This window comes from Lipomyces oligophaga (assembly GCF_038497815.1).
Source record: "Lipomyces oligophaga strain CBS 7107 unplaced genomic scaffold V1516scaffold_6, whole genome shotgun sequence".
NCBI classification, from domain to species: Eukaryota; Fungi; Ascomycota; class Lipomycetes; order Lipomycetales; family Lipomycetaceae; genus Lipomyces; species [Lipomyces] oligophaga.
This window is the reverse complement of record NW_027117790.1, coordinates 494,967-520,130: the sequence shown is the minus strand read 5'-3', so window position 1 is coordinate 520,130 and position 25,164 is coordinate 494,967. Positions and strand designations below refer to the sequence as shown.

The 25,164-nt window shown below is 43.1% G+C and overlaps 13 protein-coding genes and 1 non-coding gene across 14 annotated transcripts; 8 read left to right on the top strand and 6 right to left on the bottom strand.

Annotated features, from left to right (window-relative positions):
• The first annotated feature begins 80 nt into the window (after positions 1-80).
• On the top strand, positions 81-1,652 carry V1516DRAFT_653810 (mitochondrial carrier domain-containing protein). The gene is made up of 3 exons (XM_066920294.1): positions 81-486; positions 545-622; positions 674-1,652. Exons 1-3 carry the CDS (start codon positions 194-196, stop codon positions 1,353-1,355), a joined length of 1,053 nt encoding a protein of 350 aa, XP_066776183.1. The 5' UTR covers positions 81-193; the 3' UTR covers positions 1,356-1,652.
• V1516DRAFT_678476 (anaphase-promoting complex subunit 5-domain-containing protein) lies at positions 1,478-4,951 on the bottom strand. The gene is made up of 6 exons (XM_066922760.1): positions 4,183-4,951; positions 3,521-4,129; positions 3,112-3,463; positions 2,939-3,045; positions 2,154-2,886; positions 1,478-2,089 (listed from the first exon to the last, which is right to left on the bottom strand). Exons 1-6 carry the CDS (start codon positions 4,627-4,629, stop codon positions 1,917-1,919), a joined length of 2,421 nt encoding a protein of 806 aa, XP_066776182.1. The 5' UTR covers positions 4,630-4,951; the 3' UTR covers positions 1,478-1,916.
• Positions 4,952-5,115: 164 nt separating this feature from the next.
• V1516DRAFT_640430 (timeless protein-domain-containing protein) lies at positions 5,116-8,228 on the top strand. The gene is made up of 3 exons (XM_066920095.1): positions 5,116-5,537; positions 5,600-6,412; positions 6,507-8,228. The coding sequence occupies exons 1-3, from the start codon at positions 5,177-5,179 to the stop codon at positions 7,901-7,903; spliced, it is 2,571 nt and encodes an 856-aa protein (XP_066776181.1). The 5' UTR covers positions 5,116-5,176; the 3' UTR covers positions 7,904-8,228.
• On the bottom strand, positions 7,685-9,271 carry V1516DRAFT_678468 (uncharacterized protein). Its single transcript, XM_066922759.1, has 6 exons — positions 9,122-9,271; positions 8,993-9,068; positions 8,926-8,935; positions 8,761-8,873; positions 8,598-8,702; positions 7,685-8,546 (listed from the first exon to the last, which is right to left on the bottom strand). Exons 1-6 carry the CDS (start codon positions 9,194-9,196, stop codon positions 8,065-8,067), a joined length of 861 nt encoding a protein of 286 aa, XP_066776180.1. The 5' UTR covers positions 9,197-9,271; the 3' UTR covers positions 7,685-8,064.
• A 37-nt stretch (positions 9,272-9,308) lies between these two features.
• V1516DRAFT_713071 (Pre-mRNA splicing Prp18-interacting factor-domain-containing protein) lies at positions 9,309-10,643 on the top strand. Its single transcript, XM_066924301.1, has one exon. It carries the CDS (start codon positions 9,372-9,374, stop codon positions 10,566-10,568), a length of 1,197 nt encoding a protein of 398 aa, XP_066776179.1. The 5' UTR covers positions 9,309-9,371; the 3' UTR covers positions 10,569-10,643.
• Positions 10,583-11,754, bottom strand: V1516DRAFT_678459 (40S ribosomal protein uS4). Its single transcript, XM_066922758.1, has 7 exons — positions 11,654-11,754; positions 11,541-11,583; positions 11,459-11,480; positions 11,367-11,395; positions 11,173-11,304; positions 10,950-11,120; positions 10,583-10,900 (listed from the first exon to the last, which is right to left on the bottom strand). Exons 1-7 carry the CDS (start codon positions 11,658-11,660, stop codon positions 10,723-10,725), a joined length of 582 nt encoding a protein of 193 aa, XP_066776178.1. The 5' UTR covers positions 11,661-11,754; the 3' UTR covers positions 10,583-10,722.
• A 555-nt stretch (positions 11,755-12,309) lies between these two features.
• V1516DRAFT_t59 lies at positions 12,310-12,391 on the top strand. The gene has a single exon. It is a non-coding gene; the product is annotated as a tRNA-Ser (tRNA).
• A 1,314-nt stretch (positions 12,392-13,705) lies between these two features.
• On the top strand, positions 13,706-15,264 carry V1516DRAFT_627147 (WD40-repeat-containing domain protein; the record flags this gene model as incomplete). Its single annotated transcript, XM_066919779.1, has 3 exons — positions 13,706-13,837; positions 13,896-14,012; positions 14,062-15,264. The coding sequence occupies 3 exons, from the start codon at positions 13,706-13,708 to the stop codon at positions 15,262-15,264; spliced, it is 1,452 nt and encodes a 483-aa protein (XP_066776177.1).
• A 279-nt stretch (positions 15,265-15,543) lies between these two features.
• Positions 15,544-16,254, bottom strand: V1516DRAFT_653792 (uncharacterized protein). The gene is made up of 3 exons (XM_066920293.1): positions 15,978-16,254; positions 15,841-15,914; positions 15,544-15,792 (listed from the first exon to the last, which is right to left on the bottom strand). The coding sequence occupies exons 1-3, from the start codon at positions 16,072-16,074 to the stop codon at positions 15,757-15,759; spliced, it is 207 nt and encodes a 68-aa protein (XP_066776176.1). The 5' UTR covers positions 16,075-16,254; the 3' UTR covers positions 15,544-15,756.
• V1516DRAFT_678446 (uncharacterized protein) lies at positions 16,139-18,372 on the top strand. The gene is made up of 6 exons (XM_066922757.1): positions 16,139-16,166; positions 16,264-16,466; positions 16,534-16,692; positions 16,747-16,882; positions 16,930-17,057; positions 17,110-18,372. The coding sequence occupies exons 2-6, from the start codon at positions 16,439-16,441 to the stop codon at positions 18,210-18,212; spliced, it is 1,554 nt and encodes a 517-aa protein (XP_066776175.1). The 5' UTR covers positions 16,139-16,166; positions 16,264-16,438; the 3' UTR covers positions 18,213-18,372.
• Positions 18,219-19,809, bottom strand: V1516DRAFT_678444 (uncharacterized protein). The gene is made up of 2 exons (XM_066922756.1): positions 19,575-19,809; positions 18,219-19,523 (listed from the first exon to the last, which is right to left on the bottom strand). Exons 1-2 carry the CDS (start codon positions 19,715-19,717, stop codon positions 18,410-18,412), a joined length of 1,257 nt encoding a protein of 418 aa, XP_066776174.1. The 5' UTR covers positions 19,718-19,809; the 3' UTR covers positions 18,219-18,409.
• Positions 19,810-20,012: 203 nt separating this feature from the next.
• Positions 20,013-21,478, top strand: V1516DRAFT_678443 (uncharacterized protein; the record flags this gene model as incomplete). The annotated part of the gene is made up of 2 exons (XM_066922755.1): positions 20,013-20,567; positions 20,613-21,478. Coding segments are annotated over exons 1-2 (817 nt in total), but the record flags the coding sequence as incomplete, so codon positions are not given.
• A 286-nt stretch (positions 21,479-21,764) lies between these two features.
• Positions 21,765-22,682, bottom strand: V1516DRAFT_467999 (uncharacterized protein). Its single transcript, XM_066919074.1, has 2 exons — positions 22,425-22,682; positions 21,765-22,321 (listed from the first exon to the last, which is right to left on the bottom strand). Exons 1-2 carry the CDS (start codon positions 22,492-22,494, stop codon positions 21,924-21,926), a joined length of 468 nt encoding a protein of 155 aa, XP_066776172.1. The 5' UTR covers positions 22,495-22,682; the 3' UTR covers positions 21,765-21,923.
• A 566-nt stretch (positions 22,683-23,248) lies between these two features.
• V1516DRAFT_686682 (uncharacterized protein) lies at positions 23,249-24,711 on the top strand (the record flags this gene model as incomplete). Its single annotated transcript, XM_066923677.1, has 4 exons — positions 23,249-23,313; positions 23,414-23,810; positions 23,872-24,540; positions 24,616-24,711. The coding sequence occupies 4 exons, from the start codon at positions 23,249-23,251 to the stop codon at positions 24,709-24,711; spliced, it is 1,227 nt and encodes a 408-aa protein (XP_066776171.1).
• Between the last annotated feature and the right edge of the window lie 453 nt (positions 24,712-25,164).

Sequence of the window (25,164 nt, the reverse complement as noted above, 5' to 3'; positions counted from 1 at the left end):
AGCCAATTATTGCCTCTCATGTAATCCGGAAGGCAATCTCTTCTCTGCGGCGTCTAAGAAATTTTCGTCCCAAATCATCTTCAACATCATTTGTGCCTGCATCAGAACATTACTTTACCTAGTTCTGTCGGTTTGGAATCAACTGCTACAAAACGGTTTGATTCCGAGCATCTACATATATCTGTAGCGCGAAATGTCTGTTTCCTCGGTAGCTACATCAAATTCTGCGTCGTCTTCAGGACCCGTTAGCAGTCGCAGGGTAGAGCAGATATCAAGACCTTGGCTGCATTTTGTGGCCGGCGGGTTCGGCGGCATGATGGGCTCGATTATAACTTGTCCGCTGGATGTGGTAAAGACAAGACTACAAAGTGATTTTTATAACTCGCAGCGGACGAAGGGTCATTTGCAGAAGACGCTACATGGTCGGCAGGTTGGCCATGTGCGCTCAGTCCTCTTGCATTTTTACGAAACTTTCCAGATTATGGCGTACGTAAATTTTCATCAGCATATTTGTCTGTTGTCAATCTAATTTTATTTTATTTAGGGATGTCTATCGTGTGGAAGGTGGTCGTGCGCTCTTTAAAGGTCTCGGACCGAATCTCGTTGGTGTCATCCCTGCAAGGTATATATAAACGATTGAACAACACAGTCTGGTTTTCTAATAATGCATAAGGGCAATCAATTTTTTTACATACAGCACGGGAAAATCGTTTGTCGCAGACAAATTCAACAACGGTGAAGAAGCGACTTGGGTAAATCTTTCCGCAGCCGCGTTCGCAGGGATCGCGACATCCACAGCGACTAATCCAATATGGCTCGTGAAGACCCGGCTCCAACTCGACCGGCAAAACACAGACATCACCAAGAGACAGTACAAGAGCAGTTTTGATTGTGTCCGCCAGGTTTTTTCCAAAGAAGGCATTCCTGGTCTGTACCGAGGCTTGACTGCGTCATATCTTGGAGTTGTCGAAAGCTCTTTGCAATGGGTTCTCTACGAGCAGATGAAGTCCTTAATTCGGCAGCGCGAGCGTCTGCGTGCAAAACTCGGCCGTGACGCGTCTCCGGGTGATGCATTTTTTGAATGGCTCGCGAAATCTGGCGCGGCAGGACTCGCAAAACTGTCTGCGTCTCTGTTAACCTACCCTCATGAAGTCGTCCGCACCCGTCTGCGACAACGCCCGCTCGACAACGGCAAACCTAAATATACTGGCCTTGTTAACTGTTTTATGACCATCTGGAAAAATGAAGGTTTTGTGGCCCTCTACGGCGGCCTGACTCCTCACTTGATGCGAACAGTGCCGAACTCGATAATCATGTTTGGAACCTGGGAATTCCTCATCAAACTCTTATCATAATCTTTACTACTTGTACATTCATTTCTTCTCTCTCTGGCTTTCAGCTGCTAGGAAATCCATCCCCATTTTTCTGTTATCTTCTTGGAGTTTGGTATTCAAAATTTTTTTCTTTCGCTTAATGACTTAATTTCTTTTTCCTGGATGCTTTGGAATCCACTATTTCGAGTCCGACTTCTCAACCTACTGGGTTCTGTAACGTATTGTACATAGAATACCGAATATATCGTCTCATATTGCCTATTTTTACAAATTCATTTCTAAGCCCCTTTACGGGCGCGTATCAATTCATATGAAGCTATTGCTAATAATTTGCCTCTGAATGTTCATGCATCTGAATAATTTTGCCATTGAACAAAGGCTAATCGTCTTTTATCTTTGTCTTTTTCCTTTACATAGACCTTTCACTGGCAGTTCTTTTAGTTCTTGTAATTTATTGTCTGTTGATTAATTTGACTCAAAATAAACCAGTTCTCGTCCTGCAATGTGAAGTACTACCCAGAATTCCCTCTCTGCCTTTCCTTGTTGTACTCAGTCGACAAAGTTTCGGGATAACTTGGAAGCTTAAAAGTCCATAAAATCTGTATGATTCATAAATCGGCGAAGATCAATATGATACTTCCTCTCTAAAAAATTTTCACGTTCATTAGGATACGCTTGTCGAATAGGCTCAGTTAAAATATTAATCAAATGATGAAGCTCAGATAGCTTCGTCAAATCCTCCAACTTCTGATACGCTAGTAATTTCCATACATGTTAGTCTTAACTTCCGAACTTCCTATGCAAATCAAGTAAGCTTACCCGCCATGCTGCTAAGTGCAAAATTGACAGCTTTCGCAATACCGCTCTGAATCTCCTCGATTCGACCTTCATCGCCTTGCGCCATCAGCAAGCAATCAACAGTCAACTGACACTTCGCCATCATTGTACGACACAGTTGGTAGTATGCACGGGCAATGTTCTCTGTATGTTCCGTAGCAAGCAAAACAGGCATGAGACGATCATACAAGCTCAATATTAACCCGTAGTCTCGGGTCTGCAAACGCTGCTCGACGATCGTAAAGACAACCGTAATCATCGCGTGGAGACGTTTCGCACGGAGCGACATTGCAGCCAAATGGAGTGTGCTCTCAAATCCGGCAAATGGACGACCAGACAATCGACATAAATCAAGATACATATTGTAGTAAACTGCAATAGATCCATGATCCCCATCGTAGAAATTCGAGTCATTGATCGCTTCTAAAATATAAAATTCGGCACGCTCAAAATCATTCTTCATAATCCAGTACTTTACCATCGTCATTTGAACTTCTACACGAAGCTCACTGTCTCCGCCATTGCCAGTCAACTTCAATAACTCATCATATAGGTAATCGGCCACAGCATATCTCTCACCACGCATAGCACGATTCAGCGACAAAAGAAAGTTGTAAACGCGATAATAATTGAATGAGTTGCGCGATCGAACCGCATTCAAATAGCAGGTAGCAAGAATCTCAAATGCCCGCTCATACTCGCCGTTCATTCCGATCTTTAACATCGTTAGTCTCGACACAAAGCACCAGAAATCTACAGATGCCTACACTATATGCGCTGCGAATCTCAGATCGCAATGCCTCTTCATTGACTTCGTGTTCAAGTACAACGGAGTGAGCAGCAGAATCATAGACGTCTCGCAAAAATCCCACACCTGAGAAGTCAGCACACAAATAAAAAAAAATATACGTATTCGCAGAATTGAAACACAAAAACTGACCCATTTGATGAAATGCAGCGCTCTTCAAATTCATAGCCGTGCCGAATCCGTCCAAATTATGATCGACAGAGATAACATGCATGGTCTGGCATAAGCATTCAAGTAGGTCAATCAGCGGTTCGCCATGATACGCCATACTGTTGGCGTGAATAACGTAAGATGTTGAAAGAAGCGAAGGAGACGAATCTTTGACACGGCTCTTCAGAAAGCGAAAAGTAGTATGCTCCGAGTCCATATCAGTAGAATAACGATCGCGATGCAAAAGCTTAAACCTCAAATACCAAGCAGTCGCAAACTTCAAGCATTGCTGGTCATTGGCTTCTCGAGCAGCTTGGATACATTCTCGAATCGCCTAGTTGAAATTTAGTAACGGAAATCATATTAATTACATTCCCAAGCAGTATCTTACTGAATTAGCCTCTGAAATGCACTGAAAATCAGCCTGCACAACAGCAAGATTGAGAAGAGCATACTGAAAAAAATATTTAGGATGATCTTCAGTTGCTCTAAGAAGATCGAAATAATGATAAAGATTTGCAATGGCTACGTTGTAATCTCCCGAGCGCCATGCGTGAAGAAACACCACATAATAGTAGGTAGCGGGCATCGAGGGTGCAATGGCAGCCATTTCGTTGAGGACTTTGACAACTTCGCCGCTCATGCAAGTTCCAGTTTTTTGCATCAATTTGACTTGGCTGTCAATCAAACGATGAAAGTCTTCCATGGAAAGATACTTTATCGCCTCACCAGTTGGATGCTCAATTTGAGAATGCACCATAGAAAATTCGAAATGCGAAAGAATATCAGGCAAGGCAGGTTCTCGAAAATGTTTGAATCCATTCCATAGTTGATCTCGTTCGAACTGGGAAAGACGAGCAAACTCGATGTAACAGAAACGGATGAATTTGCCGACTAACGAGTCGGAATCAAGAAGTGGCTCATCACCCTCTTCTTCGACTCCGTAGAATTCGGCTTCCATATTCTCGAAATAAGAGTGCAAGTTGTCGATGTGAAAAATCTAATTTGTTAGGAATTATATGAAACTAATGGATTAAGAGGTAGAAAACTCACATGTACAATAAAGCTAAGATACAGATCTGTATAGTCTGAACTACGCAAACCAGCCATCTGGATACGAAAGTCGTTCAAGTCCAAAGAGGAAATTGCAACCGAATCCGCCTCCATATACTTCTTCAAAAGAAGAGCCGTCTGTAGACGATCTTCGTCCGCGCATCGGAACTGCAAATACATGTGCACGAAAAACAAGACCGCAATGTGACCTGGTGTTAATAGCCGGACAAACAACCGAATCGGCTCATCCTTAATCGGGACTCCGGTTTTGAGCAGGTCAATCTGATGGAGATCACGCTCACTCAGCAAAGGCCCAACGTCGACGATCGTAGGATAGAGACGCACATGTGGATCTCCGGGGGACATCTCAACTGCACCTTCAGACTTATCCTGCAAGAGCCCAGAAGCGTCCACAGACGGAAATTCTTCACGATAACTACCATCCATGATGGCCAGCTCTTAAATGAACTGTTAGAATTCTAACAGACGTCCAGCGTTTTGACTCAAAAAGTAGTGGTGGACCTGGGCTCTTGGGCGCTCTTATATTTCGCTCTCTCGACAATCACCAATCTACAGCTTGCACACGCCTAGAAGGCAATGTAGACTAAGATTCGGGTCTAGAGTCGGACTGTCGATATTCGACTTACAAGCAAAAAAGGCCGTTTAAATTTCCTGTGTAACTTATAAGTAAGTCTTTGCCTTCTGTCTTAGCAGCGAAGGAATTTGGCGATATTATTATTAGACTAGCTTGTGTTCAGTAATTCAAGCCTCTCGGGCCTAGTTGGGAGTAATATGGTCCTTATATTGGCTCTCAAATAGCTTGATCAATAGATATGAACTTGCGGCGTGTTGGTCCCCATAAATATAATGGGTGATTATTCTTGTTCCGACCAAGACGCGTTTGGGTACGCGTCCTGTAAATCCATATTCTGTTCTGTATTCAGAACATTGCTCTCCCTGTTCAAGCGAAATCAACGAGAAGTTGACCAAGAAAATGGCTACGAAACCTCTCAGCAGTAGTCAATTGATAACCTCAGCGAGATCAATTCCGAATCGTGAAAATTCTCAGGTAGATGAGTTCGTGAACGCACACATTGTCTCATTGATCTCCGCGCTGGGCGGAATAGACCATGCAAACCAAGATGCACCTTACGTCCTTGGAGATGATGCTCTCGGGTGTCTTCGTGATCTTAAACGATGGATTAAAGCGTTTGATGAGAAGCTTAATAGGCTCGATGTTGCGCGCGTGATTGCTCATTCGTCTCTTGTTCGTGAGGACTTACCCCAAATCCTTGCGGACTGGGATAGTAAAGGTCGTCTGACAGGAAAACCTTTCAAAATCAGTTTAGCTGCAAGTGAGTTCGTGTAAATTTTGATAATTTTTGTTATGTATGGAAACTGACCTTGCCATCTGCAGTCGAACTACTTGTGCCTCTACTATGGCCCGTGGACCTCTTCGGTGAACGATACACAAAAGCCACCAACCGGCATAAACCACATATCCAAAGAGCACAACGGGCCTATCGAGAAGCTATTCTCGGTCATCCTTCAAACCGTGTTTTAGTGGGGGCGGCCTGTATTGCACTTCCTTCTATTGCAGTTGATAAACAAACCCGAACTGCTCGTGATGTGGCTATTGTCCGGCTGATCTTATATTTTTTGCGCAATCTACTAGTGTCAGACGAGGACGAACTCAGTGATCATGTCAATCATTTGCGAAATACTGCAATTTTGGCGTTTGAACACCAAAATATTTTCGATCTGCTCGCAACACTCTCTGCAAACGCAGACGATTTCCAATCCATTGATATTGCTCTTCTAGAAGTTGTTTTTAGCTTGATAAGGGGCATTGATCCCTTGAGTTTATATAGCTCCTCATTAGGAACGTCTAAATCCATGCGCAGAGGTCCTGAGCCATGGCATTCGCGTGAAGATGGTTCACAGTCACATTTGCGATTAGGAAATTCACGGCATAATCGCTTTGGCACTCTGACGTCTGTCGTGATCCAAAAGGACGAACGAGTAACCGTCTCTGGTCAGAGAGGAATCAACAGCTCCACTGACGCTTTGGATAAGATAAATTCAACTAAAAAGTGGCATCGCCGAAAAGTTCAAGGGTCAACAAAAGACAACTCTTCAAAGGGAATAGAAAAACCGGTTGTGCTCTCTTTTGAAGCTACCAATATACTCCGCAAATTTACCGAAATTTTTCTGGACACTTCCTTTAACCGTATGTAAACTATAATTTTCTCTACTCTTCACATTTTTCTATGTTTGAGTGGTATTTTGTCGATTTCTCTGTGAATCTGTGTTAATATCTATAGCATTAATTATCAGCGTTCGGAAGCAGATCGAACGCGAGAGTTCGCAAGTGAATGAATCTAACAAAGATCAATTTGTATATGTTGTGTCGTGGTTTTTGACGGCCGAGCTAGAGCGGCAGCGGGAGTCGCCTGATGAAGAATTTGGTTACGGTCTTGTTGCAGGTGTCTTGGATCACCAAAGTTTGATTGTGCTTACAAAGCTGATTAGAGGATCGGTGGAGGAGCTATTAATGACTAGACTAGCCTATGGTTTGAGTGCGTTCAAGAATACACTACTCGTGGCCTTAGAGATGTCGAGGTCGGCAGTACAAGCTGATCAAGATATAGCGGAAACGATGATATCAAGACTCTTTTACGAACAGACTACTTTAGATCTCTTTGTATCATTGCCCACTGTATTGAAGGAGAAAAGCTTGGAGCTGCAGAAATCTTGCTGTGATCTGATATATTTGCTGCTCAAGGTATTGGAGGTCTTTTCCAGAAACAGTCATCTTTTCGTGAAGCGTAAACGCAATCACAGACGTAAGTCTGGTACGAAGCGGTCCGCAGAAGAGATGGAATCAGGCGATCAAGTTGAGGAACTTTCAGGGGACCAAGACGAGGACTTAGGAGACGATGATCCGCTGAGCACTTCGGCGGCAAAGGAAATCGCCTTTGAGTTTTCTGTATTCGAATCAAAATTCTTCACACAGACTTGCGTCGATATGTTTTGCAATGTTTTAACTAGTTATCGGGAATTGTCGGACACGCAACTGAAGCGCATCGTTGCATTTTTCCATAGAGTATTTTTTCGTAATGGCGAGCATTCTCTGCTATTTCGGATCGACTTGATCAATGTATTTGTGAAATGTTTAGATCCAGTTTCGGGTATCCAGTTTCATAAAACAGCGAGATATGATATGCAGCAGTTTGTTAAACATTATACACGACGTCTTGTGCAAACGCTCGATGAACGGCCGGTGTATTTCGTGGAGCTTTTGTTTACTAAGATGTCGGATACCGTATTTGTTCTGGAACATGGATATACTGAACCACCCAAGACAAAGAAGTCAAGGGGCGGTATGGTTGCAGCAGATGCAGCAGAAAAGGATATTGAACGCTTGGGAAGCCCCAACCTGCATGGAACAGATGCAGATGATCATCAAATCCAAGATAAAGAGAATTTATATGAATCTATTATGGATTTACATGTTGCCGGGATATCTAAGTCTATGATCTCATCAGATTCAGATTTACCGAACCATACTGGTTCAGTGTTACTCAGTTCATCGGCTTCTGTATCTCCTGATCCCGAATTCAGTAGAAATATGGACCAGAGTGACACAGAGACTGTATCATCTCCACAATCAGAAACTGCAGAAAGTACAAAGAATCCATTCACTATTGAGGACAATTAATCTGGCTTAGACGAAGTTCTTGGGTAAAACATTTGAAATTAAACAATTCATATAATGTATAAGGACAGATTCATGTAGATGGCTTTGGTTCGCCTTGAGTGTTTATATCGCTAAGTAGTGCGTCTTCAAGCGCAGACCTGCTGATTTCTAGTACGAATTCATTAGAACGAACGCCAGGTCTTATAAGTGATTATAAACATACCAGACATATCGCTGAACGAGCTTCCTGTGCTATTATGTGGTAATTTCTTATTTCCTGGACCATTGATCTGCGGCGATGCTCGTTGACTTGGGTTTAATGGTCCAGCATAAATGTAATCATCCGACATTGGAGAACTTGTCGTCGACCTAGACGACGCGGTCTTTAGATTACTTCCAGTTGGTACTACCGCGAAACTGCTCGGAATGTGGACGGGTTGAGTAGCTGATGACTGAAGTTGCGGGCGATTTCGCAAATCAAGACGTTTACGACGATGAAATGGAGGTGGAATGCGTCCTTGCAGATAATCCGCATTTCTAGATTGGCCGAAATTATTTAGCGAGGAATATGAATCGACAAGTGAGTCTCTTGAATTCAAATTCCTTCGTGGTTCCTCGGATAGGTTTGAGGCCGGTCTAGTGATACCAGACTTCGAAAATGCGTCTAACAGATTAATACGAATTGCAAGTCAAGCAAAAATTGAAGGAATCTTACGACTGTCTTTATTTTGTTTCCGATCGATAGCACTCGACCACGGACTATCGGAGTATTCTATTCCTGATAGTGCCGGATCTCGAATAGTCGATTGAGTAGGGAACACTAGACTTGTTAGTGTTGATGTAGACCAGCGGATTAGTGGATGAAAATAGTATAATACCGCTTTGTGAGGTCACTCGTTGCATTTCTTCATGAACCCGCTGAAGTTCGCGCTCGTATAGCCATGCCGCTTGCTGGAGTAAAAACGGGATCGAGGTTGAGAAATCATCAGCTCTGGCACATCAGCATCTGGAATTCCACAAACTTGAATATGTAATATTCTTACAACTGCGACCCTAGATAAATGTTAATCGAGCAAATATCCACTAAAAAAAGCACCAAATGAGACTGACATTTTATTTCTGATCTGTTTTTCGCTCGTGAAATTATGCTCCACAGTTTCTGTTCTTTCTCAAGAGTCCATTCGGTCTTATCAAGACAATTAGAGCCGTGATCTGGCTGTCTAAACTGAATATACATACCTGAGCTGGCTCCACGAATCCTCCTCGAGAGAAAGGAAATCGCAGAAATACGTGGTACGACGGATTATCGGTCATATCTGATCCTTTCTAGTTGTTACACAAGAGCTGTGCTGAAGAAAGTAGACTGAACTGACATTGAATTATATGGAATGTCCCAACGTGCAGTTGATGGTCTAAATTGCCCAGCTGATTGTGAATAACAAAACCTGTCAAATGTTGGACCGATATTTATACTAGAAATCAAAGCGAAATGACGGAAAATATCGAGAAAAAGTTAGCATTTAATACATTTGACCCGGAAAGATCCAAATCAGCAACCATCAAGCCACCAGAACAAGAACCAGGCCCAACAGAAATCAATCCCTACATCCCTCAATTCATCTCGAAGGCCCCATGGTATCTCGAGCAAGATGGCGACACGTCGCTACAGCACCAACGGCTACGAGAAGATCGAGACCAAAAAGAAAAAGATCTCAAAGATGTTTGGTATAAACGAGGAGTCAAGGCTGGACCAGCTTCTACGAAGTACAGGAAAGGAGCGTGTGAAAACTGCGGGGCAATGACGCATAAAGCCAAAGATTGCATGGAACGGCCGCGTAAAGTCGGAGCAAAATACACTGGCCAAAATATTCAAGCTGATGACCTCATACAGAATATTCCTATGACTTGGGATAGCAAGCGCGATAAATGGAATGGCTACGATGTGTCGCAGCATATCAAAGTGGTCGAGGAATACCAGCAACTTGAAGACCTACGGAGGAAAGCTACGGAGGACCAAGCGTTTGAATCAAAGGACTTAGAAGCAGACTCCGAGGATAATGAACACTTCGGTACAGGACCTAGTACACGATCACTTCGTGTCCGCGAAGATACAGCTAGTTATTTGAAAAATCTTAACTCTGATGCAGAATACAATCCTAAATCCCGGAAAATGAATAATGACGATAGTCTTCTTGCCTCAGAAGATGATTTTGTCCACAAAAGTGATGACCAAGCCATGGAATTCGAGCGCTTGAAACAATTTGCATGGGACGCTACGGAGAAAGGCATCGCCCAAGTAAGCGTCGAAGCTAATCCTACCGAGGGTGCGTTGCTTAAACGAAAACTCGAACTGGAAGAATCAGAAAAATCAGTCCAATCGAAAAAACAACTACTTGATAAATATGGCGGTTCAGAATATATACGAGAACTACCCAAAGAACTCAAAGTGAAACCTGACGAAAATTACGTCGAGTACTCAGCTGGAGGCGACATCATTAAAGGAAAAGCAACAGCTGTACCGCGTTCTCAATATGAAGAAGATGTCTTTCCAGGAAATCATACTACAGTCTGGGGTTCCTGGTGGATAGATTTTAAATGGGGATATGCTTGCTGCCATTCCACCATAAAACAATCTTATTGCACAGGCGAAGCTGGGATCAGAGCTCTCAACGAAAAAGTGATATAAACTACGATGTAATATAATGAAATAACTTTTTAAATTGCGGTAATATCAGAAATACATAACATTATTTTGCACAAAATAAAAACAGGCATGCTGTGTTGTGTTTTTATCCGAAAAACTCGTTCTTGCCCCAACACCAAATATACAAATTGCTGCTTTACTCGTCATCATCTTCAGCCTCGTCCTCGTTACCACCGCTGGAAGCAGCAGCACGCTTACGCTGAACACGACCGGGACGGCCACCTCCGTAAGGCGAAGTCAAAGCAAAATCAATATGCTTTTGCGAATCAAGACGGACCATGAACGAAGGGACGTTGACAATCTGCTTTCCAACACTATCGCAATTAGCATGTTCCATTCAATTCAAATATTAGTAAAACTCACCGAACGTGTCTCTGTCTAATAAGAACACGAGCGTGATGAATAGACTTTGCAAGACCGAGCTTGAAAACCTGGGTTTGAAGTCTCCGCTCCAAGAAATCCTCGATTTTAAGAGCAAGCACATAATCAAGTCTCATACGGTCCTCGGAAAGGACACCAACGCGAACCAAACGACTAACGTCCAATTAGATGGCTATAAAATAGTTTCTCTTCTCGATTAACATACCGAATAAGAGCATTACCCTCGAAAAGACGTTTGGGATCCTTTTCATCACGAGTCAAAAGATCACGGGCGGCACGACGAATCTTGGAGAGCTGCAGACCGATTCTGTAAATTTCTCTCTTGTTCTTGAGACCGCTAAAATTCTGTTAGTATACAATGCACATACAAGACTGTAAACCTGCACAAAGAAAACGCACTATTCACCGGCAAGCTTGAGTTCGGAATCCTGCAAGAAAGTTGTATCAGTAAATCAATTCCTTCCCATATCATCTTCAAAATGAGTATATACCAAACGAGCAAGTTCATAAGGACTATTAAAATATTAGTAACCGAATCATCTCTTTGAATTTCAAAACCAATTCTCTACATACCGTTTAGGGACCTGATAGGTCTTGGAGTAAGTTGAAGGAGCACCTATTCGACATGGTCAGCAACAAACCGCAAACAAAAATTCGTCAACAATCAAACAGGAATATTAACGTACGAGGCATATTTGCTATAGAATCTTTGACTGGTCACGAACAAGCAAAGAAAAATGAACAAACGATATCTAACTTTTGGAAGACAATTGACAACGACAACTTTTGGCTAGCACTCAATCAAAGAATTCGACTGTTGTGGCAGGAGCATGATCCGCCGCACAAATACTCTAGTTAAACCCTACCTGCCGTTCCGAAAATGTAGACCGTGACTGCTTAGTTTGAACCCTATTTATACCCCAACCTTCCACTGTTCGTGGAAATTAGCGTTTGGGATTTGAAGAGCTGTGAGCCATTCGAGAAGCTCCATCTTTGGCGGCTTCTTTCTGAGGTACTACGGAAACATTAGAAATTCATGTAAATGCACGCTATCATCACGAACTGATCAGGTTGTTTGCCATTCGTTCTTCCAGAAGTTTGAAGATTCATGATCTGTAAATCCCAAATAATTAACTAGAGATACGCTGATGGAAGTCAAAATGGATATATCTCAGAATAGTATAATTAACTTTCCGTGTTGTTAGCCTCATTCAATTTCCATTATACGCAATTGAATCTGAATTGAATAATTATTTATACTATTGTAATTTGGGATTGAAATCCTATTCTACTCAGAAGCCAGTAGTTATTAAGTTTAATTTGAATGCAATATAAGAAGTTGGGCGTTGTGGCCGAGCGGTTAAGGCGAGAGATTAGAAATCTCTTTCCCTCTGGGAGCGCAGGTTCGAATCCTGCCGACGTCGTTTTTTTATTGCTGAAATTGTACATTTTAATTAATTAGTCAGTATAAAATGCAATTTACAAATCAGGTATATTTCGTCTGTGTAGTAGTTAGCCTTTGGATTATTGCAGTTCAAAATCGATTTCAACAAGAAAATGCGTGCGGCTCTTACAGACGGAATTTAGGTGTGGGAGAAAGAACTCGACCGAGAAAGTAGGAAATTGGGTAGTTGGACGACCTACTCAGACTAACAACAACGGGGATTTGCCAAACGACGGGGGGAATTAGGCTACAAAAAATAGCAGAATGAGTTTGTCAGACTCAAGTGAGGAAATAGTTTCTACAAGCTCTCGGCCGATTCGCAATCGAAATAGCGGAAGTATTTCTGCCATGTGGTTTGGCGACGACGACGGTTCTGACCGACCAACAGCGGAAGTACAGGCAATGGTCTATGAAGCTAGTTCAGGCGACGAAGAAGATGAGGATTACGAAGATGTCGATGAAGAGGATGACGATGAGGATGACGACGAGGAAGGGGAAGAGGATGACGACGAGGACGAAGATGGACTTGAAGATGCAGGACTCGCAGAGGTATTCTACGATAATGACGAATCGATGGAACTCGATGATGAGGTTATGATTGATATGCGCGCAACTCGGATGCAACGATTGATAGCTACAGCTGCAGACATATTTCCTGACGACCATGCATTGATGGCTGCCTGGGTCGCCAACGCCATGGGTGACACACACCGCGACGACGGATACGAAGTCGACATTCTAGACGGAATAGATGAAGACGAGGACGAAGATGAAGATGAAGACTACGATGAAGTCGAATATATCGATGAGGACGACGACAACGATGACGAGGACGAAGACATCGACGAAGACGAGGAAGACGAAGACGAAGACGGCGGACTTCCATACGTAGGCATGCGGCGACGTCTGTTGTATGGGCACTGTAAGTACCGTACTCTCTTTGCTTGCTTCTTGAATCTTATCTCCCGACGATCGCACTCAGCGGGCTGTACTACTCCCAACTGCGGATTACAAGTGGTTTACCTTAAGCCGACTTGTCCGGGGTATCGACCAATGCCGAGTTCTGTTATCAGTCCTGTCTGTAGTCTGTGAAAGTGTTTGGTTTTGGGTTTCGGCGCTGTCAGAATCACAACTTAATCAGATTCCATATTAATTGTGCAATCGGTCTGGTACTCCGGGGTAGCGCGGATTTATCGATCTAGACTACGCTAAACCGAGTCTGCATATCCTAATTTCCGATTCTACTTACGATTTACTTTCTTTTCTGCTAGTTTACTTCGCGCTCTAGAAAAAAATGGCTTCATTTGCTAACCAGCTTTCTCTTTTCTTTTCAGTTCATCCACGTTTATCGCTTCCTGCTCCGAAGCTGGAGCCAGTTCCGAATCCCAAGGGTATCGAGCTTGCGAATAATGGTGAATTTGGATTTGTGAGTGATCGAGCGGATCTCCGCATTTAATTTAGGTACAGAAATTAACAGCGACTAGGTTGAAGAGAAGGCGGCCAATATCCAGAGTCGACGTCGATTTCCTCACATGACCGGAGATCGACTCTTCAGACGAGAAATGTCTCCTGTATACTATCCACTGTCAACCTTCAGTCAAGTAAGCGCAGATGCTGGTGATTGCATAGGCTCAAATTAATGAATTATAGCACATGATTCCGAACTACACTAGTCGGAAGTTTCTCCACTTTCATCGACGTACATATAGTGGCCAGTTTTCTGAGGATGGTAGTTTTTTCTACACAGCATCTCAAGATTTCAAGGTCCGCATGTACGATACTAGCCATGCATTTCCGTGGAAATTATATAAGACAGTTAAAGTTGAGATTGCTAGCTGGACGGTTACTGATGCGACATTATCGAACGATAACAAGTGGATTGCATATAGCAGTATCACGCCCAGTGTTCAGTTGGCAAGCACAAGCCCGGATGATTCTGTACAAGAAAGACTAGATTTCAACGTCGGAACTACTAGTAGATATCACCGTTTTGGTATTTGGTCACTTCGGTTTTCAGCAGATGGCAGGCAGATTGTTGCAGGTTCTAATGACCAGTCACTCTATGTATACGATATTGAGTCCAAAAAAGTTCTCTTGCGGTTAGATGGACATGAGGATGATGTGAATGCAGTCTGTTTTGGCGATGACTCGGGAAACCTTTTGTACAGTGGCTCGGACGATCAAGTTATTAAAGTGTGGGATCGACGAAGTATGAGTTCTAAGCAAGAAGCCGGGGTTTTACTTGGACATGTTGAAGGTATTACGTACATTGATTCGAAGAAAGATGGTAGATATCTGGTTTCCAATGGCAAGGACCAATCCATGAAGTTGTGGGATATTCGCAAACTTGTATCGAGTGAGCGATATGGTGAGGTGGGCGGTTATAAAGATTATAGTTCTCACTTTGATTATCGATATCAGATGTATCCTTACGCAGCTGGTAAGCGGCATCCAAACGATTGCAGTGTGATGACTTATACCGGGCATGAAGTGCTGCGTACTCTAATTCGGTGCCACTTTTCCCCTCCAAGTTCCAGTGGGAGTCAATATCTGTACACTGGGTCGTCGAATGGTAAAGTACACATATATTCACTCGATGGACAGATCGCCAAGGTGATTGATGTCGGGAGTTCGGACTTGTACGATAGACCTAGTCGTGGTCAGGAAGAAGAAGCAGCAGCCAGGCTAGGTAGAGGTTACAGCAGAAGTTTACAGGAAGAACCGTGTGTTCGAGATGTTGCTTGGCATCCTTATTTGCCTACAATAGCTACATCTTCATGGTGTGGATACGCAAATGAAGAAGGTGGAGTTATGCTTCATCAGTGGCGGGAAGATGAGAAAGAGGTAAGCTGAAGACTTTTGACTGTGAACCAAATAATAATTTTATGAAAGAAGGAAGAAATCGAGAGTCCGTTACTGCCTATTTCAGCGGGTGACGATAGCTTTGACAACTATTCATCGCCTATTTAATTTTTCATTAACTATATTTCTTTTTTAAACTCTTTAGCATTTATAGGCTCGTTGCGTATTTTTTACAGTTTTATCCCTTTTGGTGGCCGTATCTACTTTTTGGCAGGGTGTATGGAGCGGTGGATAATTTAATGAATTTTTATCTTTCTCGGTCGTGGATATTTCGTTAAAGTACTTCAAATCAATTTTAAAAGTAATATAGTACAATTTTAGATATTCAAATTGAGAGAATGGTGTTTAATCATGCTTCTGGATACCGGAGCCTGAAATGCTTGTAACTCGAAATCGGATATCCAGACATCTTATGTAATCCTGGTAAATCGGAGATTACAGAGAAATCGTATCAGCGAGAAATCACACTACAAAATGAATTGCTTAGACAGTAATGAGTTGACGGATTGGAATATGAATCTGAGACTAGATTAGAACATCTCAATAACTTCACCACAGACTACATACCAACTTGACAATATAGCCAATAGCGCCCATAATAACGAATCCCATGCCAACGCTTTGAATGATTTTCAAATATTCTAAAAAGCAGCAAAGTCAGCATATAGCTCCTTCGGTTTGCAAAATTGACTAAATATCTTGACCTTTTTTGTTTGGCTTCGTGCAGCGCTTGACAAAAGCTGTACCTTCTGACCAGAATTCGCGAGGATATTCCACGATTTGTTGAACTGATTCTGCCATTGCCAATAGAGTGAATCAATGTTCTTGTTTAAAATCCTGAGAAAAACAAGCAAAGAAACGTTAGTTGCGGTAACTATGATAGCAGCAAGAAGGTATGTTAACAAAAATTGGCTTCAAGTAGACAAGCTGGCATCAAAGACTTGTTCTTGAGAGATCGCTTCGAGAGCTGAGGAGCTGACATCTAGCAAGGCGTTTGTGTGGATTTTCGAGGAATTTTTGATAAGACTCACCTAAAGTTGCTTCTGCTAGGAATTATTTTGCTTTGACTACTTCGGATTTGTTGTCATTGCGGAACTCCAATTGCAATTAAAATTTAATATCAAAGTTCCAGTAGTTGCTGAGTTTATATTAATTGAGACTAGATATGGGCCCCAAGAAAGCAGCAAACGATTGTAAGTCGCATCGTGTATTTTTGCTATCTTTCTTAAAATGGAATTTTACTAACTGGGCACCTTACAGCTAAAACTCCTTTGATCAGTATCACCTCTCCAAAGGAGGAGGACTTTCCCTCCTGGTACCAGCAGGTACTCACTAAGGGCGATATGCTAGAATACTACGATGTCTCCGGTTGTTACATTATGAAGCCTGGATCATATTATGTTTGGGAGCAGATTCAAGGTAAGTCTTAGTTGTAGAAATTTGCATTCGACTCTACTAGCTGACACCGCTGAGGATGGTTTGATGGCCAAATCAAGGCTCTTGGTGTGCAGAATGCCTATTTCCCAATGTTTGTCTCGTCGCGGGTTTTAGAGAAGGAGAAGGATCATGTCGAAGGGTTTGCGCCAGAAGTTGCTTGGGTCACTAAAGCGTATGTATTTCTTAATATGAATTCAATAGATTCTGACAGATATTTAGTGGCACGACCGATTTAGAAGAACCAATCGCTATTCGCCCGACTTCTGAAACAGTCATGTATCCTTACTACGCTAAGTGGATCCGCAGTCATCGTGATCTTCCTCTGAAACTTAATCAATGGAATTCTGGTAAGTAGTTACGATTAGTAGTAGATTAGATTCCCCTTTTAACACACTGCAGTTGTCCGCTGGGAATTCAAACATCCTCAGCCATTTCTGCGGACTCGCGAGTTTCTGTGGCAGGAAGGCCATACGGCCTTTCTAACTCAGACGGAAGCAGAATCAGAAGTTCTGCAGATTCTCGATCTCTATGCACGAGTTTACTCTGAACTTCTTGCTGTACCAGTCATCAAGGGCCGCAAGACTGAGAAGGAGAAGTTTGCAGGCGGATTTTTCACTACTACTACTGAAGGTTATATCCCGGCCACCGGTCGAGGTATCCAAGGGGCCACCAGTCATTGCCTTGGCCAGAATTTCTCAAAAATGTTTGGCATTACTGTTGAGGACCCTAATAAAGTCGGCGAAAAGATCAATGTTTGGCAGAACTCATGGGGTTTGTCGACGCGTACGATTGGAGTCATGGTCATGATCCATGGCGACGATAAAGGCCTTGTGATGCCTCCTCGTGTGGCTCAAACTCAGGTTGTTGTTATACCGTGTGGTATAACAGTCAAGACAACAGAAGAAGACAAGACAAATGTGAACAGTGGCGTGGAAGAGATTGCTAAAGTCTTAAAAGAAGCTGGTGTGCGCGTTATAACCGACACTCGAGATAATTACTCTCCTGGTTGGAAGTTTTCTGACTGGGAACTTCGAGGAGTTCCGCTTCGAATTGAGTTTGGACCTATGGATTTCAAGAAGCAACAAGTCATGTCTGTCCGTCGGACAAGTGGAGCAAAGCAATCTATCCCATTATCTGATATTTCGTCTGCTGTCCCGCAACTTCTCGAAGACATTCAGACCGAGATGTATAATAAGGCTAAGGCGCAGTTTGATCAGCATGTTGTTCGCGTTACTAAATGGGACGATTTTGTTCCAGCTCTGAATGCTAAGAACCTTGTCCAAATTCCGTGGTGCGGTGTGATGCAATGCGAAGAGGAGATCAAGGATAAATCTGCTCGTCAAGCCAGCGATGAAGCCGAGGATGAGCGAGCTCCATCAATGGGTGCGAAATCGCTTTGTATTCCGTTTGAACAGCCAGAGGGAATCGTGAAAGGTGAAACCAAATGTGCTGCGTGTGGGAAAGAGGCCATACAGTGGTGTATGTTTGGTAGAAGCTATTAGTTTATCAATCCATTTTGGTTGCTTTTGCTATGTTGGTACCTCTTTCGTAATAAGCTTTGATACGAATGCTATGAATAAATCTGAATGAATACAAACTGATATTGACTTTCTTTACACCTAAACACCATACCGACCAAAATGCAAACAAGTAAAAAAATACACCAAAAAGACGAATAAAATTACAAAGCAAGCGTAAACTACAACTTCTCTCTGTATTGCTCTGAGTCGCGCCGCGGAAGCCTACAGGAATGTTCTCTTAGGTGTGCCCTAGTGGACTGAGTAGTAACAGACGCTGGCGACGAGCTAGAAATAGTATTTGTCGTATTTGCTTGCGCAGCAGCGACCTGCGCGGCCATTGTATTTGAGGCCATGTTTTGAAGCGCCCAAGTGCGCCGCTCCATTAGTAGGAAATGAATTTGGTGTCTAATTCCATTCATTGCGTTCCGCATCGACTGGAGTTCATCTTTCATACGCACATTTTGGTTCGTGATAAGCACGCTGTGGCGAATTTCCAACTCTCCAAGCTGCTCCGATAATTTTTCAAAATCGGACCTAAATCTTTCGTGTTCAGCCATGACGTGGTACATGTCATGATCGAAACCGATTTGAGGAGTTGAGAGGGTAGACAGCGATCCACAGAGTTGAGCACGGAGGCCTTTATTTTCGAGTTCAAGAGCATCGATTCGGGCTTCTTGGCGCGCCATGAACGGTGCCAGTTTGACAAATGTACAAAGAGTCGCATGGGCAGCATGACGCGCCCGCGGTCCACTCCAAGGACAGCCAATTTTCTCGGCAGTACAGCGAACAATCGTGTCTGGGCAAATCGGGGAATGTGTAGCAAGAGAAGCAAGAGTGAACTCATCAGAACAGTCAGGGCAACGAACTGTTCGAACTGTGCAAGCAGCTTCATGAGCGGGAAGATCAACTTCTAACACTTTCTTATCACACGCGGAACAGTAAACGTGATTATGAAGACAGCGAGCAGAAGAATCTGAAGCAGAAAAGGAGGGAGAAGTAGTAGTTTGTTTCAATGCTCGGCGTTGAATTAGTCGACTGCATTCAGGTGCGCCGGGACAAGGAACAAGACTGTACTGGCAATCCTCAGATAAATGATATCTCAGAAGTCCCCGCTGCAGAACGCACGAGCACCCTAATTCTTCGTTTGGACAACAGACGAGCAGTTCGTTCACCATATTAGAAAGCAGTTTTGGCGGCGGTAGAACATCTTGATCTGAGATATCAGACCGATCGACGGGACATTTCGGCGTTTGAATGAGTGCTCGTTGCAGGCACGACGAGCAAAACACATGACTGGAAATAGTTTTTAGAATATAATAACAATACACCAATCATCATACATACCCGCATTTTGTGCAGCATGGATCGACTAGAGCGCAGCGACAGATAGGACAAACTAGATTGTCATCGAGAGAGATGTAGCTCAGCGAACGAAGGTCCGGTTCCTGTGCTAAGACAGCCACGTTTACGCTCCCTTCAAGCGCCATACTAAAGCAGGCAATATAATATTTCGCGTTGTTATATAACTGGTAGATCAGACTGTTTTTAGGGAATATTTTTGCCCGAGGATGTCCACCAGTCTGAAGATTGATGAAAATATCTCGGAAACCTGGGGAAACTCGGCGCCTGGAGAGCCGCGCAGTTTGCAGCACAATAGGATTATCTAGTTATTCCATAACCTAATAATAGACGTTATGGCATATAAAATATGGTACTCGACAGATACTCCACTGAACAAGGTCCGGATTAAGCAATCTATTGCCTAAACTACAACCAGTTTTAGTCAAATTCTATATAATTGAGCGGATTGTTTCGGTCTGGTGTTTTATCAATTTCAGACTCGAGATACATCAGGCCAGTTTATTTAATCTTTTAGAGGGTCTTTTCTCGCGCATTTGAATTCGAGTTTGTACGGATTTTGTCCAGCCTGGAGGGGCTTCTTTCAAGCTTATCGCGCCTTCAATTCTGTTGTCATTTCTGCTTCGAATTCGTAGTTCGAGCTATTGTAATTTGGCTGATAGCTAGCACTTTTGATCAGCCGGCAAGATATTGGACTTCGGATTTGAATTGGAAAGTGCAAACTATTGCTCGATTTTAGACCAAGCAATTTGCGAAATACATAATGAGCAATTCAAACGTGTCTCCTGCGGCAGGTAAGCTGCTCATTCTAGCTGATACAACTCTGGTCTCAGTTCTCGAACGGAATCGGCTCAGATCGCTAGATCTCGAGCCTTCGTCGTCCGATGAGAATGATATACAACGGAATTTGATAATGATCAAAGATGGTATAGCGCAGCTTGAACGTGAGCAGACTGCTGCTGAAACCGATTCTAGCTTGTAAGATTCTATTTCATTTAGTTTGATTAATACTAACTTCTAAAGATCTTCTCAATCGCTAAGAAGTCGTGAAGACACATTAATAAGATTGCAAAAGCAGTACGATAAATTGATGAGTCTACTTCAGGACGGTGGAGCGGATAAGATCATCAGCAAAGTGCAGCAGTCCACACCAATAAGACCGTCTTTGGTGACTTCACGGAGTCAAGAAAATGCTGATGGAACCAGACGAACGATTGGCGGAGGTAGGAAAGTGGCGAAGACAGTACGATTCAGCGATAATCTGATTGACGTTTCATCGACACCAGATCCTCTAAGTCTTGCTGCCGAGGAGGCTCGTAACAGTGCAACTAATCAGGAAGCGCTACAACAACAACAACGGATCATGCAACAACAAGACGAATCGCTTGACAGACTGTCAGAGTCAATTTCAAGACAACGAGAACTAAGCATACAAATCGGTGACGAAGTTGACTCGCATATTGAGCTTTTGAGTGACGTCGAGCGCATGGTAGACTGGGGCCAAAATAGACTTGACCGCGCGAGAAAACGACTGGATCATGTCTCGAAAAAGGCCAAGGAGAATGGCTCGATACTGACCATCGCTATCTTGATCATTGTATTGTTGATTCTCATCATTATTCTGAGTTAAGCATTTACAAGGACTTTTCATTCCTTTTGTTTTTTGTTCGGTTTGGTTACGGTGTTTTGATAGTGCCCTTTGATTTTTATAAGCAAATGTTCGTACCAAATGTTTGTTGTGATGACGCAGATAGAACGGAATATACGGTTGATTAGTTTTGTTCAACTTTATATTGTTTTTTTCAAGATATGTTCAGTAAATACCTTCATCTGAATTGTAAACGATAAATAAAGGACAATATAAATATACGAAGAATCTAAGAAGCTGATTACTAAATAAACATAATAAATTGTGTATACATAACATGACATCAAATGAATGTATAGACCATACCATATATCATGTAAGACAACAGCGCAATGCGCATCCAAAAAAAAATCAACAAAGCAAATCATACATCATCTTACACAGACACAATCACGGATTAAAGAGAGCAACCTATAACAATGAGTTGCTCCAAAATTGACCAAAAACAAATCTCAAGTCACGGAAGAGAGCACAATACAGCACCAATCGCCAAACCCATTAGACACATGCAGATATAAGAATTAAGACACAAAAAGAAATCCAAAGTTGAAATAAAATAGACCGAAACCCAATATTGACCAGACACCCGACTAAAAGGCAGAGATACAGCTATAGCTGATGCATAATACACAGATGCATAGTATATATGCATATACAATGGACGATAATAATGAATAATGTCATCATTACCATGGTCGACGATGGATAGAAGAATTGACCGCTACAGGTCCAAGGGAGGCTGGCACACCGACAGGGAAAAAGTTCATCTTCGATGGGGTAGACAGCGGGGGTGAGGACACACGCATTCCAGTGGCGGGATCGACGATTTCAATTGCTCTGCGAGTTCTCGACAGAGCCGAGCGAACCGGTGAAACACCCGGAGAGACCTGGCCGTAGATCATACTAGCCGGTCTGATCTGATGCTGCAGAGGAGACGATTCGGGCGAACCAGAGGTCGATGAACGATCGGAAGAATAGGGGGTAGCTGATTGAATCTCTTCCTCGGATAACGTCGGACAGAACTCTAGGTCGTCCTCGACATCAAAGACACGACCAGCGTCAAAACGAGCCCGCGATTGATGCACTAATAGGGATTGCATTAGTATACGTAGGATTGGATGCGTAAAAAGGACAGTCAATCAGAAATGCAGTGCCTTATTTACGCCGTACGAGAAGTAAATACACACATGAGGATATGGACTGCAGCTGCCCCGGAGCTTGCTGCTGCTGCGAGTATGTATGATATTGATAAGCCATAGCAATTAGATGGCAAAGAATCCAACAATCGATGTTAAAACACAAAAAAGCACTTAAAGCACTAAAACTAACGCTTCAAAAACTTGCTAAAAAATACAAAATCTGGTGATGGCCGGACGAAGAAGCTCTCATTCTGTGTGATAAATCAAACTCGTCCCGGCGAGACCTCTTTTAAACTATTGGCTCAGCCTCGAGTGGCGGTGTTCCTGACTTGTTATGGGGCACGCCCACAGGGCCGGCCTCATGCTTCACACGTGGCTGTGCACACGTGATACTAGAGAAGCGGTCAGCGGACACGTCTCGTGACGGAAGTTATTATGTAATCATGCTCTGGGAATGATTGCCTATGCTGCGAGACAGGGAAGTGAGGTCGAGGAGGGTCGAAAAGGTACGCTAGACGTGCTCACGGTTACGCTAACGAAGTCCCAGTTCTATCATGTTCGGAGTCTCTAGCGACAATCGGTAAATGGCGATTTGCTTTGATTCCATTCAATTCCACGAGCAACATCTTGCATTTAGCAATTCAATTCAGTTCAATTGTTTCTAGTTTCATTAATAATTGAATTTTTTTTCGATTGTGCCTAGTCGGTTTTTTGTCTGCTATTAGAGAGATTGTATCAGATTGTTGCTGCTATCATTGCTACTATTGCCGCTGTCACTTTTGTTTAAGTCTACCACACCATCACCACCTCATCACCGCTTTCTACACCCCAATACTTCATAAATTCGCCAATTGCCCATTTCAATCCTTAAGATGGCCGAATCTACTTCTTCAGATCTCTCATCTGTTCCGTCCGACGATATCAAAATCATCGTCAAGTAAGTGATTTGGCTCGCGAGATGATTTATTCCATAGCATTCTCACCTTCTGAGATTTGCTCTTCCGGCAAGATTCTAGTTCTCCTGCTGACTCGTCTAGATCTTCTGCAGACCAGAAATATCCGCTCACGGTTAGTCCGTCGATATTAGTGTCAGATTTCAAAGCTTTGCTAGAACCTCAATGCAATATTCCAAAAGATCGTCAGCGGTTGATCTACTCGGGCAGGGTTCTCAAAGATCATGAGCCTTTGAGCACGTACAAACTCCAGAACGGACATACCATTCATCTCGTCAAGAGTGCTGCTCCTCCTACTGCTCCTTCTACTGCTTCTACTACTTCTGGATCTGCTGCTTCTACAAATCCTGCCTCTTCTGGTGTCCCTCGAAATATCGCCGCTGGGACTGGCGCAAACAATCCACTCGCCGATCTCACTGGCGCCAGATACGCCGGCCTTGCTCAAATGCCCGATGCAAATATTTTTGGACCTGATGGTGGTGTAAGTTTTTCTTTTTCTCGTTCTTTTCGATTTGAATGTCCGTTGTAACCGTCCATACAAGATGGGTCCTCCGCCCTCTGAAGAGCAGCTTATCTCGGCAATGTCAAATCCCATGGTTCAGCAATCTATCAGTCAGATGCTTCAGAACCCACAGATGTTAGATTACATCATCAACTCGTCGCCAAATCTCCAGCATATGGGTCCTCAGGTTCGAGAAATGATGCAGAGCCCCCAGTTTGTTCAAATGATGACCAATCCTGATACTATGCGTCAGATGATGAATCTTAATCGTATGTTTGGAGTTGGAAATGCTATGAACGGAGCTGGAGGTCAGGCGGCGTTTCCCGAGCCAGGAAGAACTGGTACAACTGAGACGACATCAACAACTCCGACGAACAATTCTACTTCGACACAGACTCCTGCTAACCCATTTTCTATGCTCTTTCCGGGTGGTGCTCCTGGTGCAGGTGCAGGTGCAGGAACTGGAACTTCACCTGTTAATCCTTTCGGTTCATTATTCAATCCAACAAATGGCGCATCTGCATCCCCAGGCACAGCGCCCGCTCAGAATGCCAATCTATTTAATCCTGAGATGATGAGATTAATGAGTTCGATGATGGGTGGTGCAGGTGGTGCAGGTGGTGCAGGTGGTGCTATACCGAATCAGCCTGAAGATACTAGACCACCTGAAGAAAGATATGAAAGCCAGCTACAGCAGCTTAACGAACTGGTACGTTATTTTGTTCCAGTCGGATACATATTGGTATTGGACTTTCATGCTGATGTTGATCTAACTTGGTTTTAGGGATTTGTTGATTTTGAGCGGAATGTGCGGGCATTACGGCGAAGCGGTGGCAATGTTCAAGGAGCTGTAGAGGCACTTCTTGATGGTGCTGTCTGAACATTTCGCAGTGTACTAGATTTTGATATTTGTTGATATTTTTGTTTTGGACTTGCTTCCGACATTACGTACTTCTTGTTTGATTTGTTTGATCTTTTGTTCACTTATACGTATTCTATACATTAATGTGCATGCTGCTAAATTTTTATGATATTGGAGACGTAATATTCTAAGAATGATATCGAATTGGGGTGAAGGACTATGCCTGACTCCGTGGTAGATGCTACCAAATAGTGGTGTTGGAATTCAAAAGTTCCAACAGAAATTTTCCTGTCATTGGACTCCGTATACTTTCCTCAATGTTAGTTCACATTTCACATATGTCAGACTCGTATCCACATTCAGGCTTGCAGTGCTTATGTAGCTAGCTTCTGACGCTGAAGTAGATCGCCAGTCCACGTATTTCTCTTGACCAAACAGTACTCTGTTAGTTGTGTAAAAGCTATAAGTTCG